Genomic DNA, 18,548 nt, shown 5'->3' on the forward strand with positions numbered 1-18,548 from the left:
CAAATAAACAAGGATTATATGGACTCACCTCACACCTGATGTGATATCATCCTAACATCAAACTTACACCAGAAAGTCCAAAAATTCAAAAAGCGAATGAAGAAGCTGAACTAAATTCAAACAAGAGAAAGGCAGTTCCAATCTTCAACAAAATGATCAACAAAAACAAAGAAATGACGTTAAAATCTACAATTCTAAACTAGATTCAAGCTTCTTATAAAATTGATTCTAATTATGGCCAATTCATAAGTCAGTATTTGAAATGATAGTTCTTGACCTCCAACGGTGGTCTTTCGTCTATGATATTGGGTTTTTGAGGCACCATGCTCTTTTTGCTCCAAATTATAAAATTGCTAGCGAAAAATACTACGGAAGTTTACTAGATCCTACTTATGAAAAGATAAAAATTGCTCTTAAGGAAAGGTTGGTACAATCAGAAACTGAAAATATGTTAGTCTGCCTCGGTTTCCGGTTTCGGTTCCTGTTCCGGTATGGATTTATTTTCGGTTTCGGTTACGATTAGGATTAATAAAAATCTACTTTATTCTTACTTATTATAACTAAAAAATCCGAATATTTGACATCCATTTCCAAGTGGTTTCCAGAGATATTCTTTGTTAAAATTTACCGCATCACAATATCGACCCTCTCTTTTCGTGAAAAATAATTTGTACTTTTTTTGAAGTTGCCAAAAATTGCAAGGGAATAAATGAAAAACAGAATGTTCCATAGCTCCGTATCTTTGGAAAATCCAACTTTTACGCCTTCTAAAAAATGATCTAGCAGTAGGTATATGCTAATTTTCCAAGGTCTATTTGAAAGTATACTGGTTAATTCTCTTTGTATAAATATTTTGAAATCCTATCCCCTGATGATCCCCATATACCTATCGAGCCGCCACCGCCTTGTTCTCTTGCTACACTAAATCTTTCCTTATATTTCTCTGAAGCTTTTAACGACAAATCTTGATTTACAATTAACTACCTCAAAATTGATTCCTCACTAAAAATAACCTTAAACCAATCTACTGATCAGTGAAGTCTTTCCTTACACCACTTATATCTTTTAATTCCTATCTGTCACCCTTAAAAGCGGTTTCCTGGCAGCAATATAACAATCAATACCTCTTATTAAAAAACCTGACTATGCACTTGACAAGAAGACTGAACTGGACGAGGTTTTAAGAGCAATGTTTAAGCCTCATGCTAACTAGCACCAACGTAGCGAGTCTTATTGCTAAACTCAGCTGACAGTTCTCGATGGCTAATTTTGGGATCTTCGCTTTACCCTTCGATACAATAAACTTTGATCTTTAGAATTAATATATAATATATAATAATTTATAATATATAATAATTTATAATATATAAGTTTTGATAGCTTTGCCAACTTTTGGTGAATCTTTTACGTCATTTGAAAGTTTGTAGTTTTTCAGTGTTGTTTAAACATAGCATAGTGAAACACCGCATCTTGCTATTTCTCGTTGACTTTTTTGTGTTATCTTTGGAAAGACCGACTATTTATTTTCAAATTAACTGGGAATAAAAAATCAAAAACGACAGATTCGCGTTCTTTATTTAAAATACTTTTATTAAGACTTTTTTCAACAGTAATACGTCAAAAACTTTAAAAACTATCGTTCAACAGTTTTCTTGCCAACATTAAAAGGATCTCCTTACCACTTATGATATTGAGATTGCGTTATGATTCTAAGTTAAGCAATTTTTAATAACTAAACTTAACTATTTTCGTACTTTACTTAAGTCAGATTTCGCGTTAACAATCACGCGGGACACATTAATTTCATAAGAGATAACGTACAGAATTTTCTCTGTTAATCTTGAGGGAATGCGTTATGGTTTAGACCTTTTTGCACGTAAATGTTCTTAAAATGTGAATATCAAAAGTATTTTAAAAGAACTAGAACCGCAAAAGCCAAGTAACACCTCTTGATGAAACGATCCATTCTTTAGAAATCACGGAGAATTAAGAATCAAAAGTTTTTTTAAATTACTTTGTAAAAGTTTCACGATAAACGCATTCTAATATAAAAGGAAAAAAAATGTCGCTTAATAAATACAGTACACTATTTGAGTTTAATTCGCAACTTGGAAGTATCACAAAAATATATATATAGCTACGATTTACATTTCCTAGAAAGTCTTTACTCATAATAGAACTATAAGTATTACAATACTTATTTTGCAGACGTCAGTGTAAGCAACATACGAAATAAGTGTTAATGGCTCACACATAATTCAGAAACAACTATCGACATATAATCCGAGAAATTGAACATTCTATCGCAAGGTTTCGGTAAAATTAGACCTTTTCTTGGAACAAGTACAAATTGTTAGTGGCAGCTAAAGCGATAATGTTGTCGCTAGGATGCCAAGCTATATGTAAAATTTTCCGGCTAAAGTCTAAACATTCCACACTAATTTCTTCCTTTTTACGCTTTCCAGTTGTGGTTATTTTCTTTGGCTTCAGAAGTTGCTTTGGCCTCATATTTTCTCTTGTAGCCTCAAGGCAGACGCCTGATTTCTGGTCTCGGTTGAAGATTCGAAAGAAGTTATTGTATGATCCTGTCATGATGGACCTTTTAATGTAAAGATATAAAGCTGTATTTCAGTCAGTAATTTACAGAATATACAAATAATATTTACAATAATGAACAGCACATAAAATTTCTCGTTTTGTTCCGTCTCATTTTAGCAATTTTCCCGAATATTCTAAAAATTGGGTCAATTTACATGGTCTTCATGCTTTCATAGACTTTGACTACAAAGTCCATCGAACCTACCTTGTAATAGAGTAGTTGACCACTTCTGACTTTAGTGAACTGAGTTTTAATGGATTTTTAAGAAGTTTAGTTTTTTATAAAAAAAAGTAAGATCTTAAACAAAGAAGAACATGGGTTTTTTCTGTATTTAAGAAAAACGAATGTTCTTCTTTTCTTGATCATTTTTTCTTATTAAAAATATTAAGTTGAAGGGCATGTCAGCATTATGAAGCAAATAATTATTTCTAATCATTTGTTATTATCTGACGTATTTCACTGAACTTTAAGGCTTGAAAGACTGGTTTCATCTTAACAGGTTCTCTGTCAACCTTTGTATTTTTTACTGTCTCTGAATTTGAAATCTGAACCCCATCATCTTAAAATTTTTTCAACTCACACAAAATATTTTATAATGTACTAGCGTAATAATAGATGCATTAATTAGCAAAAGCAAAACTTTCCATTTTTCATTTTCTAAGTTTAGCATTTCTTATAAACTTAATAATGATAATAATAATAATAATAACAATAATAATAATAATAATAATAATAATAATAATAATAATAATAATAATAATAATAATAATAATAATAATAATAATAATAATAATAATAATAATAATAATAATAATAATAATAATACCAACAACAATTAATTTTATAACATTTAATAAAACTGGAAAAGTTACAGTCACAGATTTATATATTTTTTCTTTTTGTTTACGTAAATCAATTAAAAAAGAAGAATGTGGATAGGGTAGGAGTTCTTATAAGTTAAGATTTTAATTTTTGTGAAAACATTCAGACAGACAGTAGACCCAAATTTAAATTCTTTCTTTCCTAGTAATTTAGGGATTTTAAGGTACAAATACTTTTGTTTCAGAATAGAAAACCTCTAAAAACTTTTTTTCTTTTTAAAATTTAATCTTTAGCAGCTTACTCTAGTAGCAATATTAAACCTTAAAAAAGCTTGAAAATTCTGGTACACCACTAGTAAAAAGTAATCCAATTAAATAAAATTACGCTATACTAATAAAAACAATTAAACCTACGTATCATCTCCACTCCAACAGCATTCATACTTGTCAAAAATGCAATCATTTTCATACAATGCACATAACTTGCTGCGTAAATACTCATGCACCTGATAGGTTTCAACTGGTTTTCTTTCCATTTGCAAGTCCCACACTTTCACAGTGAGGTAATCTCGAGTCAACATATAACGACCATTGTGACTAAACTTGACATCAGCAATGGAAGAAATAAGTTCAGAGAAAAACGAACGATTACTTGGATCTTCTGGTTCTTCAAACACTAAAAGAGTTTTAGTACTTTAAACCCTGGAGCAACTGAGTTGACAATTGTCTGCCACTAAAAATAGATAACAAACAAAAGCTAACTTACACTTAGAGTATTTATCACACAGAGCACTGTCCCTCATGTCGCACAATCGGGCAGTTCCCTTACTACTGCTGTATACAAATATATTACAAGCATCAGGGTGAAACTCAGCTGAAGTAATTACTTCAGTCAACTCCTCCATGTTAGCAGGCTTTATATCAACAATATCTTTAACAGTCAAGGAAAAATAAAAAAAGAACAAACAACTTTTAATTAAAATATTCATTAAAAACTAAAAATATTATAAAAAGATACTGAAGCTTTGATCTGTGCGCTGCAAACTCCATAGATTAATTCTTAAATCATCAGCTGATAAATATGTTTCATCATCACTATTTACAGATATAGAGTTAACATGATAGGTATGTGCATTAGAGTATATTTTACGAGGACTAGCTTCAACCATTAATGGTGTAGGTTGAAGTTCGGGTATTCTTAGTTGCTGAATTTCTCCAGCTGTAAGTTCTTGAGTTCCATCTAAAGACTTTGTATTCAAAGGTCCATCTATTCTCATATTTCTTTCAGAAATTTTCCATAATTTGACAGTTTTGTCTAAAATAATAAGTTTTAAGCTAGTTATTTAAGATATATGAGCTAGATAATTAAAATTTGATTTTATGCCATAAAATAACTTTTTTTTTTTTCATGCCATTATAAAAAGAAAATTTTTTATAGCTTTTTTTATTGAGTTTATAACAATTTATTACAACAAATATACTCAATAAAAAAACAAAAAATTAATAAGATATTTGAAAAAAATATTACACTTTAAATTTGGATAAATTACCATTAGTTGAAAGTAGAAAATGAGCTCGGTTCCGTCTTTTTAACCATCTGATTCTATTTATCTTTTCATCAATGTCTAAACTTTTTAAATAATCGAATTCTGGCTCATGACTTTGAAATGTGCTATACACATTATATTCACCATACCGAGGTGAACTTTTAGGCTGTAAAATAAATTCAATAAGCTATATATCAGTATAAAATAAAATATACACATTATATTCACCATATTGAGGTGAACTTTTAGGCTGTAAAATAAATTCAGTAGGCTATATGTTGGTATAAAACAAAATTTATTACATGAAAGTTTAAAAATTTGTATACAATAATAAAATCTTAATCATTATGTGAAGCAACAATTAAATATGAAGTTAACCAATAGCAACAAATAACAAAGCATAAGCTTAATGATTAGCAAAAGATGGCATTAACTTTTGTTAACATGGTGACTGCGGTATTAATGTGGGCCACATAATGTTAATGCATCGGTCAAGAATACCCAGGATTATCTATATAAAATAGGCTTTTTTGGAAAAATTTGACTTTATCAATATAATTTCCTTTTAGATCTGCAAATCAAAGATCTACAAAAAATGTTTCAGCAGAATTTCCAATATGACATCATCATTTGTATCATCATTTGAGGTGATAGGTACTGGGGGGCCAGACCTGGTGAGAAAGGTGAGCAGCAAAGCAATTGGAAGCCTGACTCATTTATTTTGTCATTGTAGCAATTTACTTGTAACATTTTCTTAATGAAAAAAAAATTATATGAATGCCAGCATCAATGAAATATATCATGCGGGCATGCTCTGGTAGCACTTTACATAATTATCTGTCAGCTACATCACTGAGCCAGTTTTATATGCTGAAAAAAAGAAAATTCAAAATATTAAGAGGACCAGAGTTTTGGTTTAGTGTTTAATTACATCTAAATTGGAATCGAAGACAACAACAGAAAAGAAAAGTAGCCTAAATTCAAAAATGTTACGTTTATTCATTTTATACTTTACAAACTATTTTATGCAAAATTCTAATTTTAGGCAAATAAAACAATTTTATATTTTTTATTATAAAATGATATACCATATTAGAATGTTTCTGTACTAATTGAATTTGGCATAATTTTATGTTTCATTTTTATTGTTAAAGAAAGTATTTTTTTATGCAATAAATAACAATGAATTATCTTGAATAAGTTTATTTTATTATTTTATAGACATAAAAAATAAAAATAACTTATTCAAGATAATTAAATAAGATATTTTCGGAATTCGACCAAATTCCGAAAATATTTAATTTCTAATTCCGAATTCTGATTTTTTTATTTTTGTCAAAATTTGCATTCCCTAGTTTTTTTTTAATTCCAGATAATTGATGTTATACCTCACACATCCAATATTTTCACTAACCAAAGTTTCATCTTAGACAGCTTTCACCTGCTGCTTTCCTCTCAGTTGATTGCCTATTTGAATCTAGAGTGTAATCATTAATAAAATCCTAGTTATTCCCTTTAAAGGTTTCTAAACAGTTCTCTGAGTCATCAGCAAATTGCTGTTTTTGCTCCTTTGTAAACACAGTAAACTACCAGCAAGTTATTGTTTTCAATGAAGCAAACTATATGTAAACCTCTTTTCAAGTCATTGATAAGCTTGACCCCTAACTTTACCCATCGAAAAAAAGTGTTTTGTCAAAAAAAAAATTGGTCTTGTCCATTGTTTTATGTTTTGTTGTACTGTCTGTAGGTTACTCCTGGGATTATTTGACTAATGCAATATTGTATTTATCTACAACATTCACAACATCTATAGATATATAAATGAGTTTACATTTTTTAAAATAGGAAGTAAGGAAAACACGAAATATAATTCTTATGCTACATCTTGTCAGACCCAACACGAAATAAGACATTCTTTCCCAAAATTGCTTTGGGTTTAAACTTAAAAGACCATCAAAACATTTTCGGTTTTGCTAACCAATTAATTAAAGTGTATGGATCAAGTTTATTATAAAAATTGGTTAAAATCCTTTGTGAAAAAGGTACTTACAGCATTATCTTTTTGGAATATGACAATTCTACCACCTTTATCTCCAGTTGCTAATAGTTCGCCATCATGATTAAACTCTACTGTTGATATGATATCAGCTAAATTAAAAAAAATCTTTATATGGACAGCAGTCTCATTGCAAGTCACACTCACCTTTGATAACAAAATTTGCACATTTTGTCACAATTGATTATTTTTTTGTATGATTTTTTGTGTGTAACAATAAAAGGAAGTTGTAATATACAACTCTGGTGAACCACCTTTACATCATGCATATGTGATTCTTCAGAACTTGTCATAATTATTTTGGTTAAGAAAATTCTTTAATTGCTAAAAAATATTTTTTTAGCTAATCAAAATCTATCTATCAATATGCAGTGTATAGAGTAATAAATTCAGGAGTAATAAATTAAACACAAGACTCCAGGTTCAATTTTTTTAACAATTTTTTACTTTTAAGTCTTATTATATATACTCCCCTGAGTCTTAGCGTCAATTTTTTTAAAAAATATATAATTGTGGACTCTCCTTATACACCCATAATATAAAGTTAACATAGGCTGAAAATATAAAGTTAACATAGGCTGAGAATAGAAAATTTGGCAGTGCCTTATTGTCATATAGCATTATTTATAGTAAAACCTACAGTTTTAAACTAATCTATGAACTATTTGCATCGCTATTTCATGTTGAAAAAAAAAAAAAACATTAAAAAAAAAGTAAATATCATAACTTAATGTAAAAAATTAAAAAGACACATAAATAAACACAAAATATTCCACTGACCTTCTGTTATTTCTTCCTCGCTAGTGCCTTTGACTTGAGAGAAAGACCATTTCACTGGACCATCATCTGATCCTAAAATTAAATTTCAATGTGAATTAACACTTAATTTACAGTATAAATGAATGAATTTACAGTATAAATGATATAGTTGAATCCTGAAGAAATTTTTAAAAGGAAGATAAAATATACCCCATAAACAAAGATGATATATTTTGAAGTTGCAAATGAAGCTGTTATGTAAAGCTGCCTTGTTTTTTTTTTGTTATTTTTTATTTTTTTTTTTGTATTTTAAAATTTTATTTCATGATATTGTTTTAGAATCAAAATAGGTGATTATTGTTCAAAACTTTTAAATTCTTTAAATTTATGTAGTTGACAATCGCTAAAGAATATATTTCAATCACTCCAACCTTGAATGATTTGGCCAAACAGTCCTGTAGGTTTGCAAATAGTGGATGACAGAAAGGAATTTGCAATAATCAAGGGTTTCCTAACACATAATTAATATGAACATCAGGTCTAATAGCTAGACCTTCTAGATTGCTATTCAATGTGCTTGTTTTTAAACCAAAACACAGTAAATTAGCTTTGACAACAGCAATAATTCTTGAGATAATTGAATTAAAATGTAATTTCAAAAGTAGGATAAGGCATTAGTAGCTGTATTGTAAGTAGTTCAGCGTTTATAAGTTAAAGTTTATCAGTTGACCACACTGGTTAGTAACTATACATACTAACATTTCTAAATAGATTCAACATTTCACATGATTGCAGACAATCCAACATAGACTCATTCTATTCTAGATTCATATTTCAACCATATCGTTGCCCAAAGAATGTTAGAAATCAAAGAATAAAAAAGTTAGAACTAGTATTTCAACATATACCGGTAGTTCGTATTCTGAAAGATTTTCCTTTGATTAATGAGAAGCTCTTACCCGAAGACATATTAACAAAGACCACCATAGACAGCTTTAAAACTATTGTTTTTCACCATAAACAAAAATATAAACTGGGAAGGATATTTGATTAGAGAAATATTGAAGGATCTAGATCCGCGATTTTCGTGGATCTAATTTACGCCATGTTGGATTATAACTATAGGGAGTAATGGTACTAGCCGCTGACCCGTTCAGTAATATTTTATGTTAAAATCTTTGTAGTTACCAAACTTCAATTTTTTTGCTGAAAAATAATATTGAACGATAAACTAAACTGCGATTAAGATTATTAAATAATATATATATATTATAAAATATATAAATTTAAATATTAAAATATGTAATGAAATACACCGTCTGTTAATTATGAAATTTGAATAATAATTTAAACCGCAGTAGCTTGCAGAGGTATGTTTGCTATTAAAAACAGGAATATTCATATTTATACTGGAGGCATAGAACTGTAAAGTGCATTATGAATACTATTTAATAGTAAAAAGTAAGGTAATTTTAATTAGAACGACTTAAAAGTGTATTTACGAATGAAAATAAAAAATAGTTTTTATTTTGAGAGTGGTCATAGCTTATCCAATTTCGTTACCAGTCAAAAAAGACCAGTAGACTTTTCGCACTCCATAAAAAAGAACTAAATCATTTACACTTAAAAACCACTTGGATACCATCTTCTGATGCACTATAAATTAACGGCAAAAGTAGCAATCATGTGAAAATCATATTTCCTTTTTAGATAATTATATTTAATTTTATTATTTTATGTTTTTTACCCAAAAAAAAAAAAAAAAAAATAGCGATATTGACAAAAGAAAAAAAAAAAAATTGCGCTTTTATTCTGATTAATCCATCTTAAAATTTTTTTTTCTTCAAATCTTCTTAATAATCTGGCTTCAGATACGCACCTAAAGTAAAATACATTTTGACCATCTTTTTCTTTAAAGTTCTGAAAAGCTTGTGCGAACCATGATAGCACATTGCAACTGAGATCTGTCTGAATGAGCGAAAGTAGTATTTAGAGCCTCGAATAAATGTACCAAAATATCAATAACTAGAAGAAGAAGACAACTAAAAGAGAGATTAACTCGCTAAACGAATATGTAATTTTCTAACTTTCTAAACTGATTTTTCAATTGTTCATTAAGCAAAATAAAATTGAGATTATTTTTTAAATTCTAGTTCGGTTTTTTTCATTTAACTTTAAAAGAATGTCGGGACAAAATCATTTTCAAAACTTTATGCTAACTTTAAATCGTTACAAAGCAATTTTTTTACAAAAAAAAAATTCGTTTTTTTTGCATCTTTGAGTATAGGGGCTAATTAAAAAAAAAACTTGTTATTGGCCATGATCAACCGCGTTCATTCTTTCGTGAGATATGCTCAAAACTAACCAAAACTTGTTACGATTTAAAAAAACGATTTGTATTTGTGACGTTTGGAAAAACTAAAAATGAAATTATTGACGTTTTTTTTTAGAGTTTGTTGTTGCGTTTTCTTGATCAAATTGACTGCTGGGAATCCTATCATCAAAAAAAAAAATCGTCTCTACGGAGGGTATTCAGCTTATGGACGCAAACACGATCCTTACCTGAGAGGAGATGGGGATAGACATGGAGGATTGCTAGCGAGTCATTTTGGAGGTCATCATGGAGGTAGACATCATGGGATGGCAGGAAATAGACACAGTAAAAATGGTTACAACAAGTAAATGACACAACCGAAATTAGTATACGTGTTTTAAATATGAAAAAATAAACGCTGTGTTGGAAAATATAACGTTAAAAAGTAATGAAAAACAAGAAGAAAAAAGAAAAACAATGCAAGAGTAATATTAACAACCAATTTTCTATTTTATTTATCTATTTTTTTTTTAAACCGTTAAAATTATCTCTCAATTAAAATATTCTATACATGTAAAACACTGTGTTTTTGTTTCATATGTTAAACATGCTTCTTAAGGACAGCTTACTGTTCACGAAATATCCCATACCTGAATTCCAAATTCGAAAACATTGTAGGGAAATACCTTTCATGGTTATATTAGCACAGTATTTCCGTTTGACAGTTGATAGCAGACTATTTGTTGTCGGAAAGATAAAAGCCATCTGAGCAAAATGTTGTTTTTCTTTAAGATAATCGAGAAACTTGACACAACATCTTACACTCAAGACAAATAACAAATGTTTGCAATAATTAAACAAATAATTAATTTAACGAAGTTTTAGATGAATGATGAGCGCTGGTTTTGTGTTGTGATTTCAGTAAAATTTGCGAGTATTTTTTGCGTGGTTTTTCATGCAAAACTATCTTATCAAAAATCACCAAATAAGTTTTATTTGTACATATATATGTATATATACACACAGACACACACACATATTTGGAGAATATACATATATATATCATATATACACCGACACACACACACATATTTGAAAAAACAAAAATAGAAAAAAATGATAAAAAAGAAAGAAAGAGTTTAAAAGAACTTTACTTGATGAACCCGTGCTCGCCAACCCAAACACGCAAGTTAACAGAGCAAACATATGTAATGTACAGTTGAAGAATTAAGAAATTTAACGAATGTTATTCTATCAAATTATTTTGGCAACAAGTTGGTACCCAGTAAAATTGCTTATTAAATTCTATTAAGATTTTTATAGACATAAAACTAAGAAAATTAGTAAAGAAAACTTCCATCTTCCATTACATCTTCAGCTTGTACCAAGCAGGCAAAAGACGTCTTTTAGACCATCTAAAACTACTCTAATTTGTATCTATCATAGATGTGTATATTTTAGACGTATAGTAGACATTGAAAAAACGTCTAATTACAGAAATTCTATTTTTATCCAATTTTAGACTTAGATGATAAACTAGATTAATACATAGATATCTTTCCGGTTAAGTATGGTTCTATTTAAAATGACTTTTACAGATCAGTTATAATTGAAAGAAAAAAAAAACTTAACTCATAAAAAAGTTGATTTTACAAAACCACCACTAGAAATGACCGCAAAAACATGCATCTAAAATGGCGAAAACTTGTTTCAAGAAAAGAATAAAAATTTATGCGTAGCTAAATTTATACTATTCTATGAACGACATAAAGTCATAATGGTAATAATTTTTAATGAGTTTTAAGTAATAAAGTTGTTTGCTGTCATAAATTACATTTTATTATAACGACGTAATATTTTCATGGTTTCAGTGCGTAACATTTTACTAAAATGATTATGATCTTAAAGATAAAAACGTTATTCTTAAGTTGATATACATTTATATTATTATTACCTTTTAATCTACAAACAAAAATATTTGCAAATTTAAAGGTAATTGTAATATAAATGGGTATTTTTATAATATATAGTATTTTTTAACAATGCCAGAAACTTCTTTAGTGGTTGGCTGCCACATAAAGTTTCTATTGAAAAAAAAAGTAAAGGCAACAGTGAGAGGAGGATAAATTGATGATACGTTTTGTTAAGTCACACTTATTTATAGTTAATAAAATTATATTTTTAAATTAACTATCATTATTATTAGTATTATTATTTTTATTATTGTTATTATTATTACTAGTATTATTATTATTATTATTATTATTATTATTATTATTATTATTATTATTATTATTATTATTATTATTATTATTATTATTACTATTATTATTATTATTATTATTATTATTACTATTATTATTATTACTATTATTATTATTATTATTATTACTATTATTATTATTACTATTATTATTATTATTATTAGTATTATTATTAGTATTAGTATTATTATTAGTATTAGTATTGTCATTATTAGTATTATTTCTTCTTCAGATAACTAAAGATGAAGAGGTTAATATAGACATTATTTTTATTATTGTTTCGTGAATGAACGCTAAATAGACGTCTATCTTGTAGATGTCTTTTAGATGCAATTTATTTGATACATTTTAGATATCTCTTTGCCTGCTAGGTAAGGCATTCTGCCTAATTTACAAAAACATTCAGGAGAAAACAAAGACAATCTAATACCTTAATTTTAACAGTTGTTACTTTTGAAGCTAGTAACTCTTCTGATTAATCAATTCTAAGTAATTCTGAATCATAATGTCTAAAACTAAATTCTTAATAAAAATGTACTCCAAGTCAGTTTATCAAAAAATACGGGAAGTTGAGCCAGTGAGCCAACAAAATGAATATTTACTAAAAAAGGAAAAAAAAAAATTTTTTTTCGAAGGAATTTCACTACTTTTTTTCTTTATCTTTTTATTTAACGTTAAAAGCAACTAAATTGTAGTGATATTTAACAGATGTAGACTTGCTTACGTTTTGGTAATCAAAAAGTTCTAATTGGATGTATATATTGACCACCTTTAGCCAGTCTGGATTATAACAATACCATTCTGGAATCGATAAATTCTTCTAAATTAAGTATTGATCGTAAAATGTTTAGTGATTTAATTATCAACGGTATTTAAACTATAACACGATTGTTTGGTCCGAAATTAATTCTCCATTCTCTCCTACCGAGAATGATTCTTAAGCTAATAAATTTATAGATTGTCTCGAAAATTGCTTCTTATATCAATGCGTTAGTTATCTAACTTACCAAAAAGCTAACTTTGAATCAAATATTTTTTGGATTTTCTAATTACTAATGATAAGGAAAATATCTGTTCTATTGTTCACTCATCCCCTTTAGGTGATGCAAAACAAGGTCATCATTTATTAAAATGCAAGTATACACTAAAAGAATCTAATCTGAGTAATAAACTTAGGAAGCCTATCAAATTGTATCATAAAGGTAATTACAAGTTATTTTCAAAGAATATTGACAACGTCGATTGGGTTAAGGAATTTAACAACAAATTTATCAATGAACAGAATGAATTGTTTCTGTTTTATTACAATTATGCGTCACAAGAATAAATTCCAGTAATTGAAAATTCAAAAACTAATAATAAAAAAAAAGTGGATGACTTTTGCTTTAAAATCAAAAGTTAAGTTAAAAAATAAAATCTGGCTTTTAAATAAATCAACAAATTGGGAACATGAATCAAATAAAGCTCAATATAATCGTTTAAAGATTGAAATAAGAAACGAAATAAAAGAAAACATTAAGTCATTTGAGAGGGATATTGTTATTAATTGTAAAATAAATCCGAAATTACCGTATACGTATATTAATGAGAAAAATCGGTAAAAAACCAAGTTACATCGATCGAGAACAGTGACGGAAAAACTGTCACTGATCAAATGGCTATTGCTGAAGTATTTAATAAATATTTCCATTCTATTTACATGTAGAAGTTAAAGAATAAACAAAAAACATTGAAAACTTTCAATTAAACACGATATTAGATGCTGTCGAGATAACACAAAATGAAATAGAAAGAAGATTAAAGGGTCTTTATATCAAAATCAATTGGAGTTGATTTAGTACATCCTTTTGTTCTAAAACAATGCAGTTCATCAATTTCATATCCTCTTTATTTAAGATTTAAAAACTCTATAGAAGATGGTACTGTACCTGATATTTGGAAGAAGGCTAATATAACGTCTATATTGAAACAAGGGAGTAAGTTGAGATCAACAAATTACAGACCAGTATCTCTGACGTCAATACCATGCAGAATATCGGAAAGAATAGTTGCTGATAATATAATCAAACATTTAAAAACAAACAAGCTATTAGCAAAGGAACAGCATGGCTTTCTAAAAGATAAGAGCTACACAACAAATTTACTAGAATTTCTTGATAACTTAACAAGCGCATTATTAAACGGTACTCCAGCTGACATTTTGTATTCCGACTTTCGAAAAGCATTCGACAGAGTATCACACATAAAGTTATGTGCTAAGATTTATGCTTCCGGTATTGTTGGTATGCCTCTTAAATGGATTGAATCTTTCGTATCGAATAGGAAAAAACGAGTAGTGATTGGAAAATGCATGGCAAATTGGGTTGATGTGTAAAGTGGAATACCACAGGGTTCCGTACTTGGCCCACTCCTTTTCTTGATATTCATAAACGATTTACCAAGCAGACTTCTTAATAAATGTTGTTTGTATGCCGATGACAATAAAATAATTGCACCTATTAACACCGAGGTTGATTCAAAATCATTTCAAATTGACATAAAAAAACTTGATAATTGGTCTGTTGAATGGAAACTGGGTTTGAATTTTGAGAAATGTGAAACAATGCATTTTGGTACAAGTAATAAAAGATGTTCTTATTTCATGAAAAATGATGGTAAACTAAAAGAAATTGAAAAACTGACTCTCGGAAAAGATTTAGGTATTTATATATCCGAGGATTTGAAATGGGAAAGACAAGTTAGGAATGCTGCTAGTCAGCCTTGGACTGGGCCGCCGGGATACCGGGAGATTCCCGGTGGGCCGGTTGGCATAAAAATTGTATTATATTTTTAGTTAGGCTACATTTTATTTTCCAAATAAAATGTAAATTAAAGTTCAGACTGGTTTGAAAGAGAAAAGAATTAGAGCAAATCAACTAATTGAAAGTGCAAAAGATAAATTTCCTATCAATGTTCACAACATGGTAATGAATCAAGTAATTAGTAGTTTAAAACAGAGATTCTCAGAGCATGGTAGTCTATATGCTGATTTGTCTTGTTTAGATCCAAGAAATTTTGCAAAAATTTTGAAAAAAATGCCTAGTGGCAGATTGCAGCATCTGAGTGGGTTGCTCAGAAAGTTTGATGCTAGTGTAACAAAAGATCAGCTTCAAACGGAATTATCGGACTTTGCAAGGAAATGGGAAAGTTTCGAAATAACTCTTGAAGATGAATGTAATTTGATATTTGACACGGAAGTATCTGACTCTGTCTCGGTCAACATGTAACAATATAAATCCGAAGAATCTGAAACTGTCTTTACAATCCCAGAAGTGGGAAACAGTGACAGCCACAGAAATAAATGCAAATCTTGCAAAAAATGTATTGTTTGTTGTTACTTTGTCCTCCAGAAGTTTAACTTGCATAGTCTTGCGTATTCAAATTTGTTTCTGGCTTAAAAATTTGTGCTGACATAATCCTCATCACAAGTTGCTTGTGAAAGGTCATTTTCGAAATTAAAATATATTTTGAACAGATTAAGAAATTTGATGAGCCAGTCAAGTTTACAGTCATTCATGCTGATGTCTTGTGAAAAAGACCTTCTTTCGAGAATTAATAACGATGCAATAATTGATGTCTTGGCATCGACTAGTCAAACGATAAAAATGTTGCTATACTAGTCAATATTGAATAGCGATGGTGTCTACTATTTCTAGACTCCAACTAACAGCAGTGTTTTAGAAATATTTGTTTTTATCAATATTTAGGCTGGGAAGTTTAAATCTTTTTTTTATATTTTAAATAATAATAAACAATAATTTTATAAAACGCTAATTATCCCGTTGATGGGCTCAGTGACGCAACAGTTTTTAAACTATTACTGTAAGTTAATATAATGTTTTTTGACCAATTTTTTTTTAATGATGAAAAGTTTGCATTAAAATATATAATTTCTAAAAAAATCTCGCCTTAAAGCCTAATTTCATTGTGATAATTAAACTTTTTTAGTTTTTAGTTCAGTGACGCAACCTAATTTTTACAGATGTGCATGTGACAAAAAAACACTTGAGTTATTTTTAAAGACTAAAAGTGTTTTCACTCAAGACATATATATAATCTCAAAGATTCTTTCTAACAAAAATATGGATGCGTTTTGTTTAAAATATTGCAAGAACTCACCCTCAAATTTTACTCACTTTTTCGAATAATAAAAAGAAAAAACAGTTGCTAACATTCATCAAATTTATCTACTCGGTTCAAATATTTTCTACTCAAAATATATTTTAACAATAATTTTAAGGTGTTTAAACTACAATTAAAGAAAAAAAACCTTTTGAAAAAAGAAATTTCCATCGTGGAAATAGCCATATGTGTGTATATATATATATATATATATATATATATATATATTTATATATAAAATTTATGCAACATACAATGAAGTGGGCCGCCGTGACCAATTTTCCCGGGCCGGTTTTTCAAGCCAGTCCAACCCTGCTGCCAGTAAGGCAACAATATGCTTGCAATATTAAATAATACTTTTAGGTATAAAGATAAGTACCTCATGAAAATGCTTTATTGCACCTAAGTTAGACCTCATTTGGAGTTTGCAATTCAAGATTGGAATCCCTATTATAAAAAAGATATCAAAGAACTTGAAAAAATTCAAAGAAGAGCAACTAAATTGATGCCAGAATTAAGACATCTGGGATATAATCAAAGACTAAAAATATTAGATTTAACAAATTAAGAAGTTCGAAGACTAAGAGGTGACCTTATACAACAATATAAATTATATTAAGGTTTTGAATCTATTGATATGAAGAGAGTCCGGATAAAAATACACCAGGTCCAGCATCCAATATGAGAGATTATAAACATCGTGTTGGATCAGAGTTTGTTAAAAATTGATTAAGTAGACACCACTTCTTTACAAACAGGGTTGTCTTTGGATAGAATAACTTACTGGAATTGGTAGTGGAGTCTACATCAGTCAAAGAGTTTAAATCCAGACTTAAACTGATTGACTTGCAGATAATATTGAACAAGAAAAACAGGTTGGAGCTAAATTTTTAGACAACTATTGTGTTGGCTGTCATAGATATTGCCTGGCGCTCTATCTCAACAGCATTTTAATTATTATTATTATTATCATTATGACAATTGCATTGATTCTAATTATAGTAATTTCTTCGCCCATAGAATTGGCTGTCAAGAAAATTGAAACCAGTAATTGAATTAAACATCCCCCTAAGAATATTCTCTGCAATAATCAATTAAATATGTTTTTCTTTATATGCTGTTATTCATTTTTTGAATAAAATTTGCTGAAAAAAGCCACAATATAATTGTGCAATATATCATAAATAATTATGCACAATCCCAATTTTGCGCATGTTGTCACAAAACCACTTTTTTAAAATTAGCTAAACTAAGTAGACATTCACGAACAGTGTCATAACTGCATGACCACCAAGCGGGGGTGGGTGGGTGGGTGGACGGTGAAAATTCCCGGGGCCCCGTGTGTGTACTAATAATTTTTTAAAATAGTTTTTAAAAGATTTAATTAGTTTTGAATATTAAAAGATTTAACTAACTTTCATTTTTAATTTTCAATGGCGAGAGCACGCTTCTATTGGTCCTGGGTATATAATTGCTCATTATGAGGGCTCCTTAAGAAAACTTCCCCAGGGCCCGAAATTTCTCTTGGTGGCTGTACATATCTGGCACTTAATGCCACCAGAGAGGGCTTTCTTTTTTTGAACCAAATAATTTTTTTTTTCATCGAAAAAGTTTTTAACGAGTTTAGTGTAATGACTAGAAGATATTTCGGGCCATATTGACCATTAGACTTTTCATAATATATATTGATTATCAGATGTTTCGATCTAAGAAGCCTTTAGCTTAGACTTTTGTAAAACATGTACTTGATAAAAATGCCTGGAAAACGACTCACAAAAACTTTTACTTAAACAAAACTTTTTTTTTCAAGGAAAACCTCCATTTTATAATATTTTTCAAACTAGCGATGCGATAAATACGATTCGCAAAAGATATAAAGTTCTAATTCTTAGTTGAAATCTTTTATATAAAAAATAAAATCCAGGTTGTTAATATTTTTAAAAGATAACTTTTAAACAAAAAGTAATTATTATTCAAAATGGAAAACATCAGGAATCCATTTCTTCCTCTTAACCTCTTTCCTAATC

The 18,548-nt window shown here is 28.7% G+C and overlaps 1 protein-coding gene across 2 annotated transcripts; it reads right to left on the reverse strand.

Annotated features, from left to right (window-relative positions):
* Nucleotides 1–2,069: 2,069 nt before the first annotated feature.
* On the reverse strand, nucleotides 2,070–8,971 carry LOC145186579 (serine/threonine-protein phosphatase 2A 55 kDa regulatory subunit B delta isoform-like). Of its 2 annotated transcripts, none has more exons than XM_080062726.2 (8): nucleotides 8,691–8,971; nucleotides 7,804–7,875; nucleotides 7,018–7,115; nucleotides 4,971–5,133; nucleotides 4,439–4,735; nucleotides 4,187–4,351; nucleotides 3,835–4,096; nucleotides 2,070–2,599 (listed from the first exon to the last, which is right to left on the reverse strand). In XM_080062726.2, the coding sequence occupies exons 1-8, from the start codon at nucleotides 8,767–8,769 to the stop codon at nucleotides 2,323–2,325; spliced, it is 1,413 nt and encodes a 470-aa protein (XP_079918852.2). In that variant the 5' UTR covers nucleotides 8,770–8,971; the 3' UTR covers nucleotides 2,070–2,322. The 2 variants fall into 2 exon arrangements, with proteins under 2 accessions (XP_079918852.2, XP_079918853.2); XM_080062727.2 differs by having other exon boundaries at nucleotides 8,742–8,953.
* Between the last annotated feature and the right edge of the window lie 9,577 nt (nucleotides 8,972–18,548).

This window comes from Hydra viridissima, unplaced genomic scaffold, assembly GCF_058129835.1.
Source record: "Hydra viridissima isolate aposymbiotic clone 2 unplaced genomic scaffold, HvirCarnegie_v1 scaffold_8, whole genome shotgun sequence".
Classification (NCBI taxonomy): Eukaryota; Metazoa; Cnidaria; class Hydrozoa; order Anthoathecata; family Hydridae; genus Hydra; species Hydra viridissima.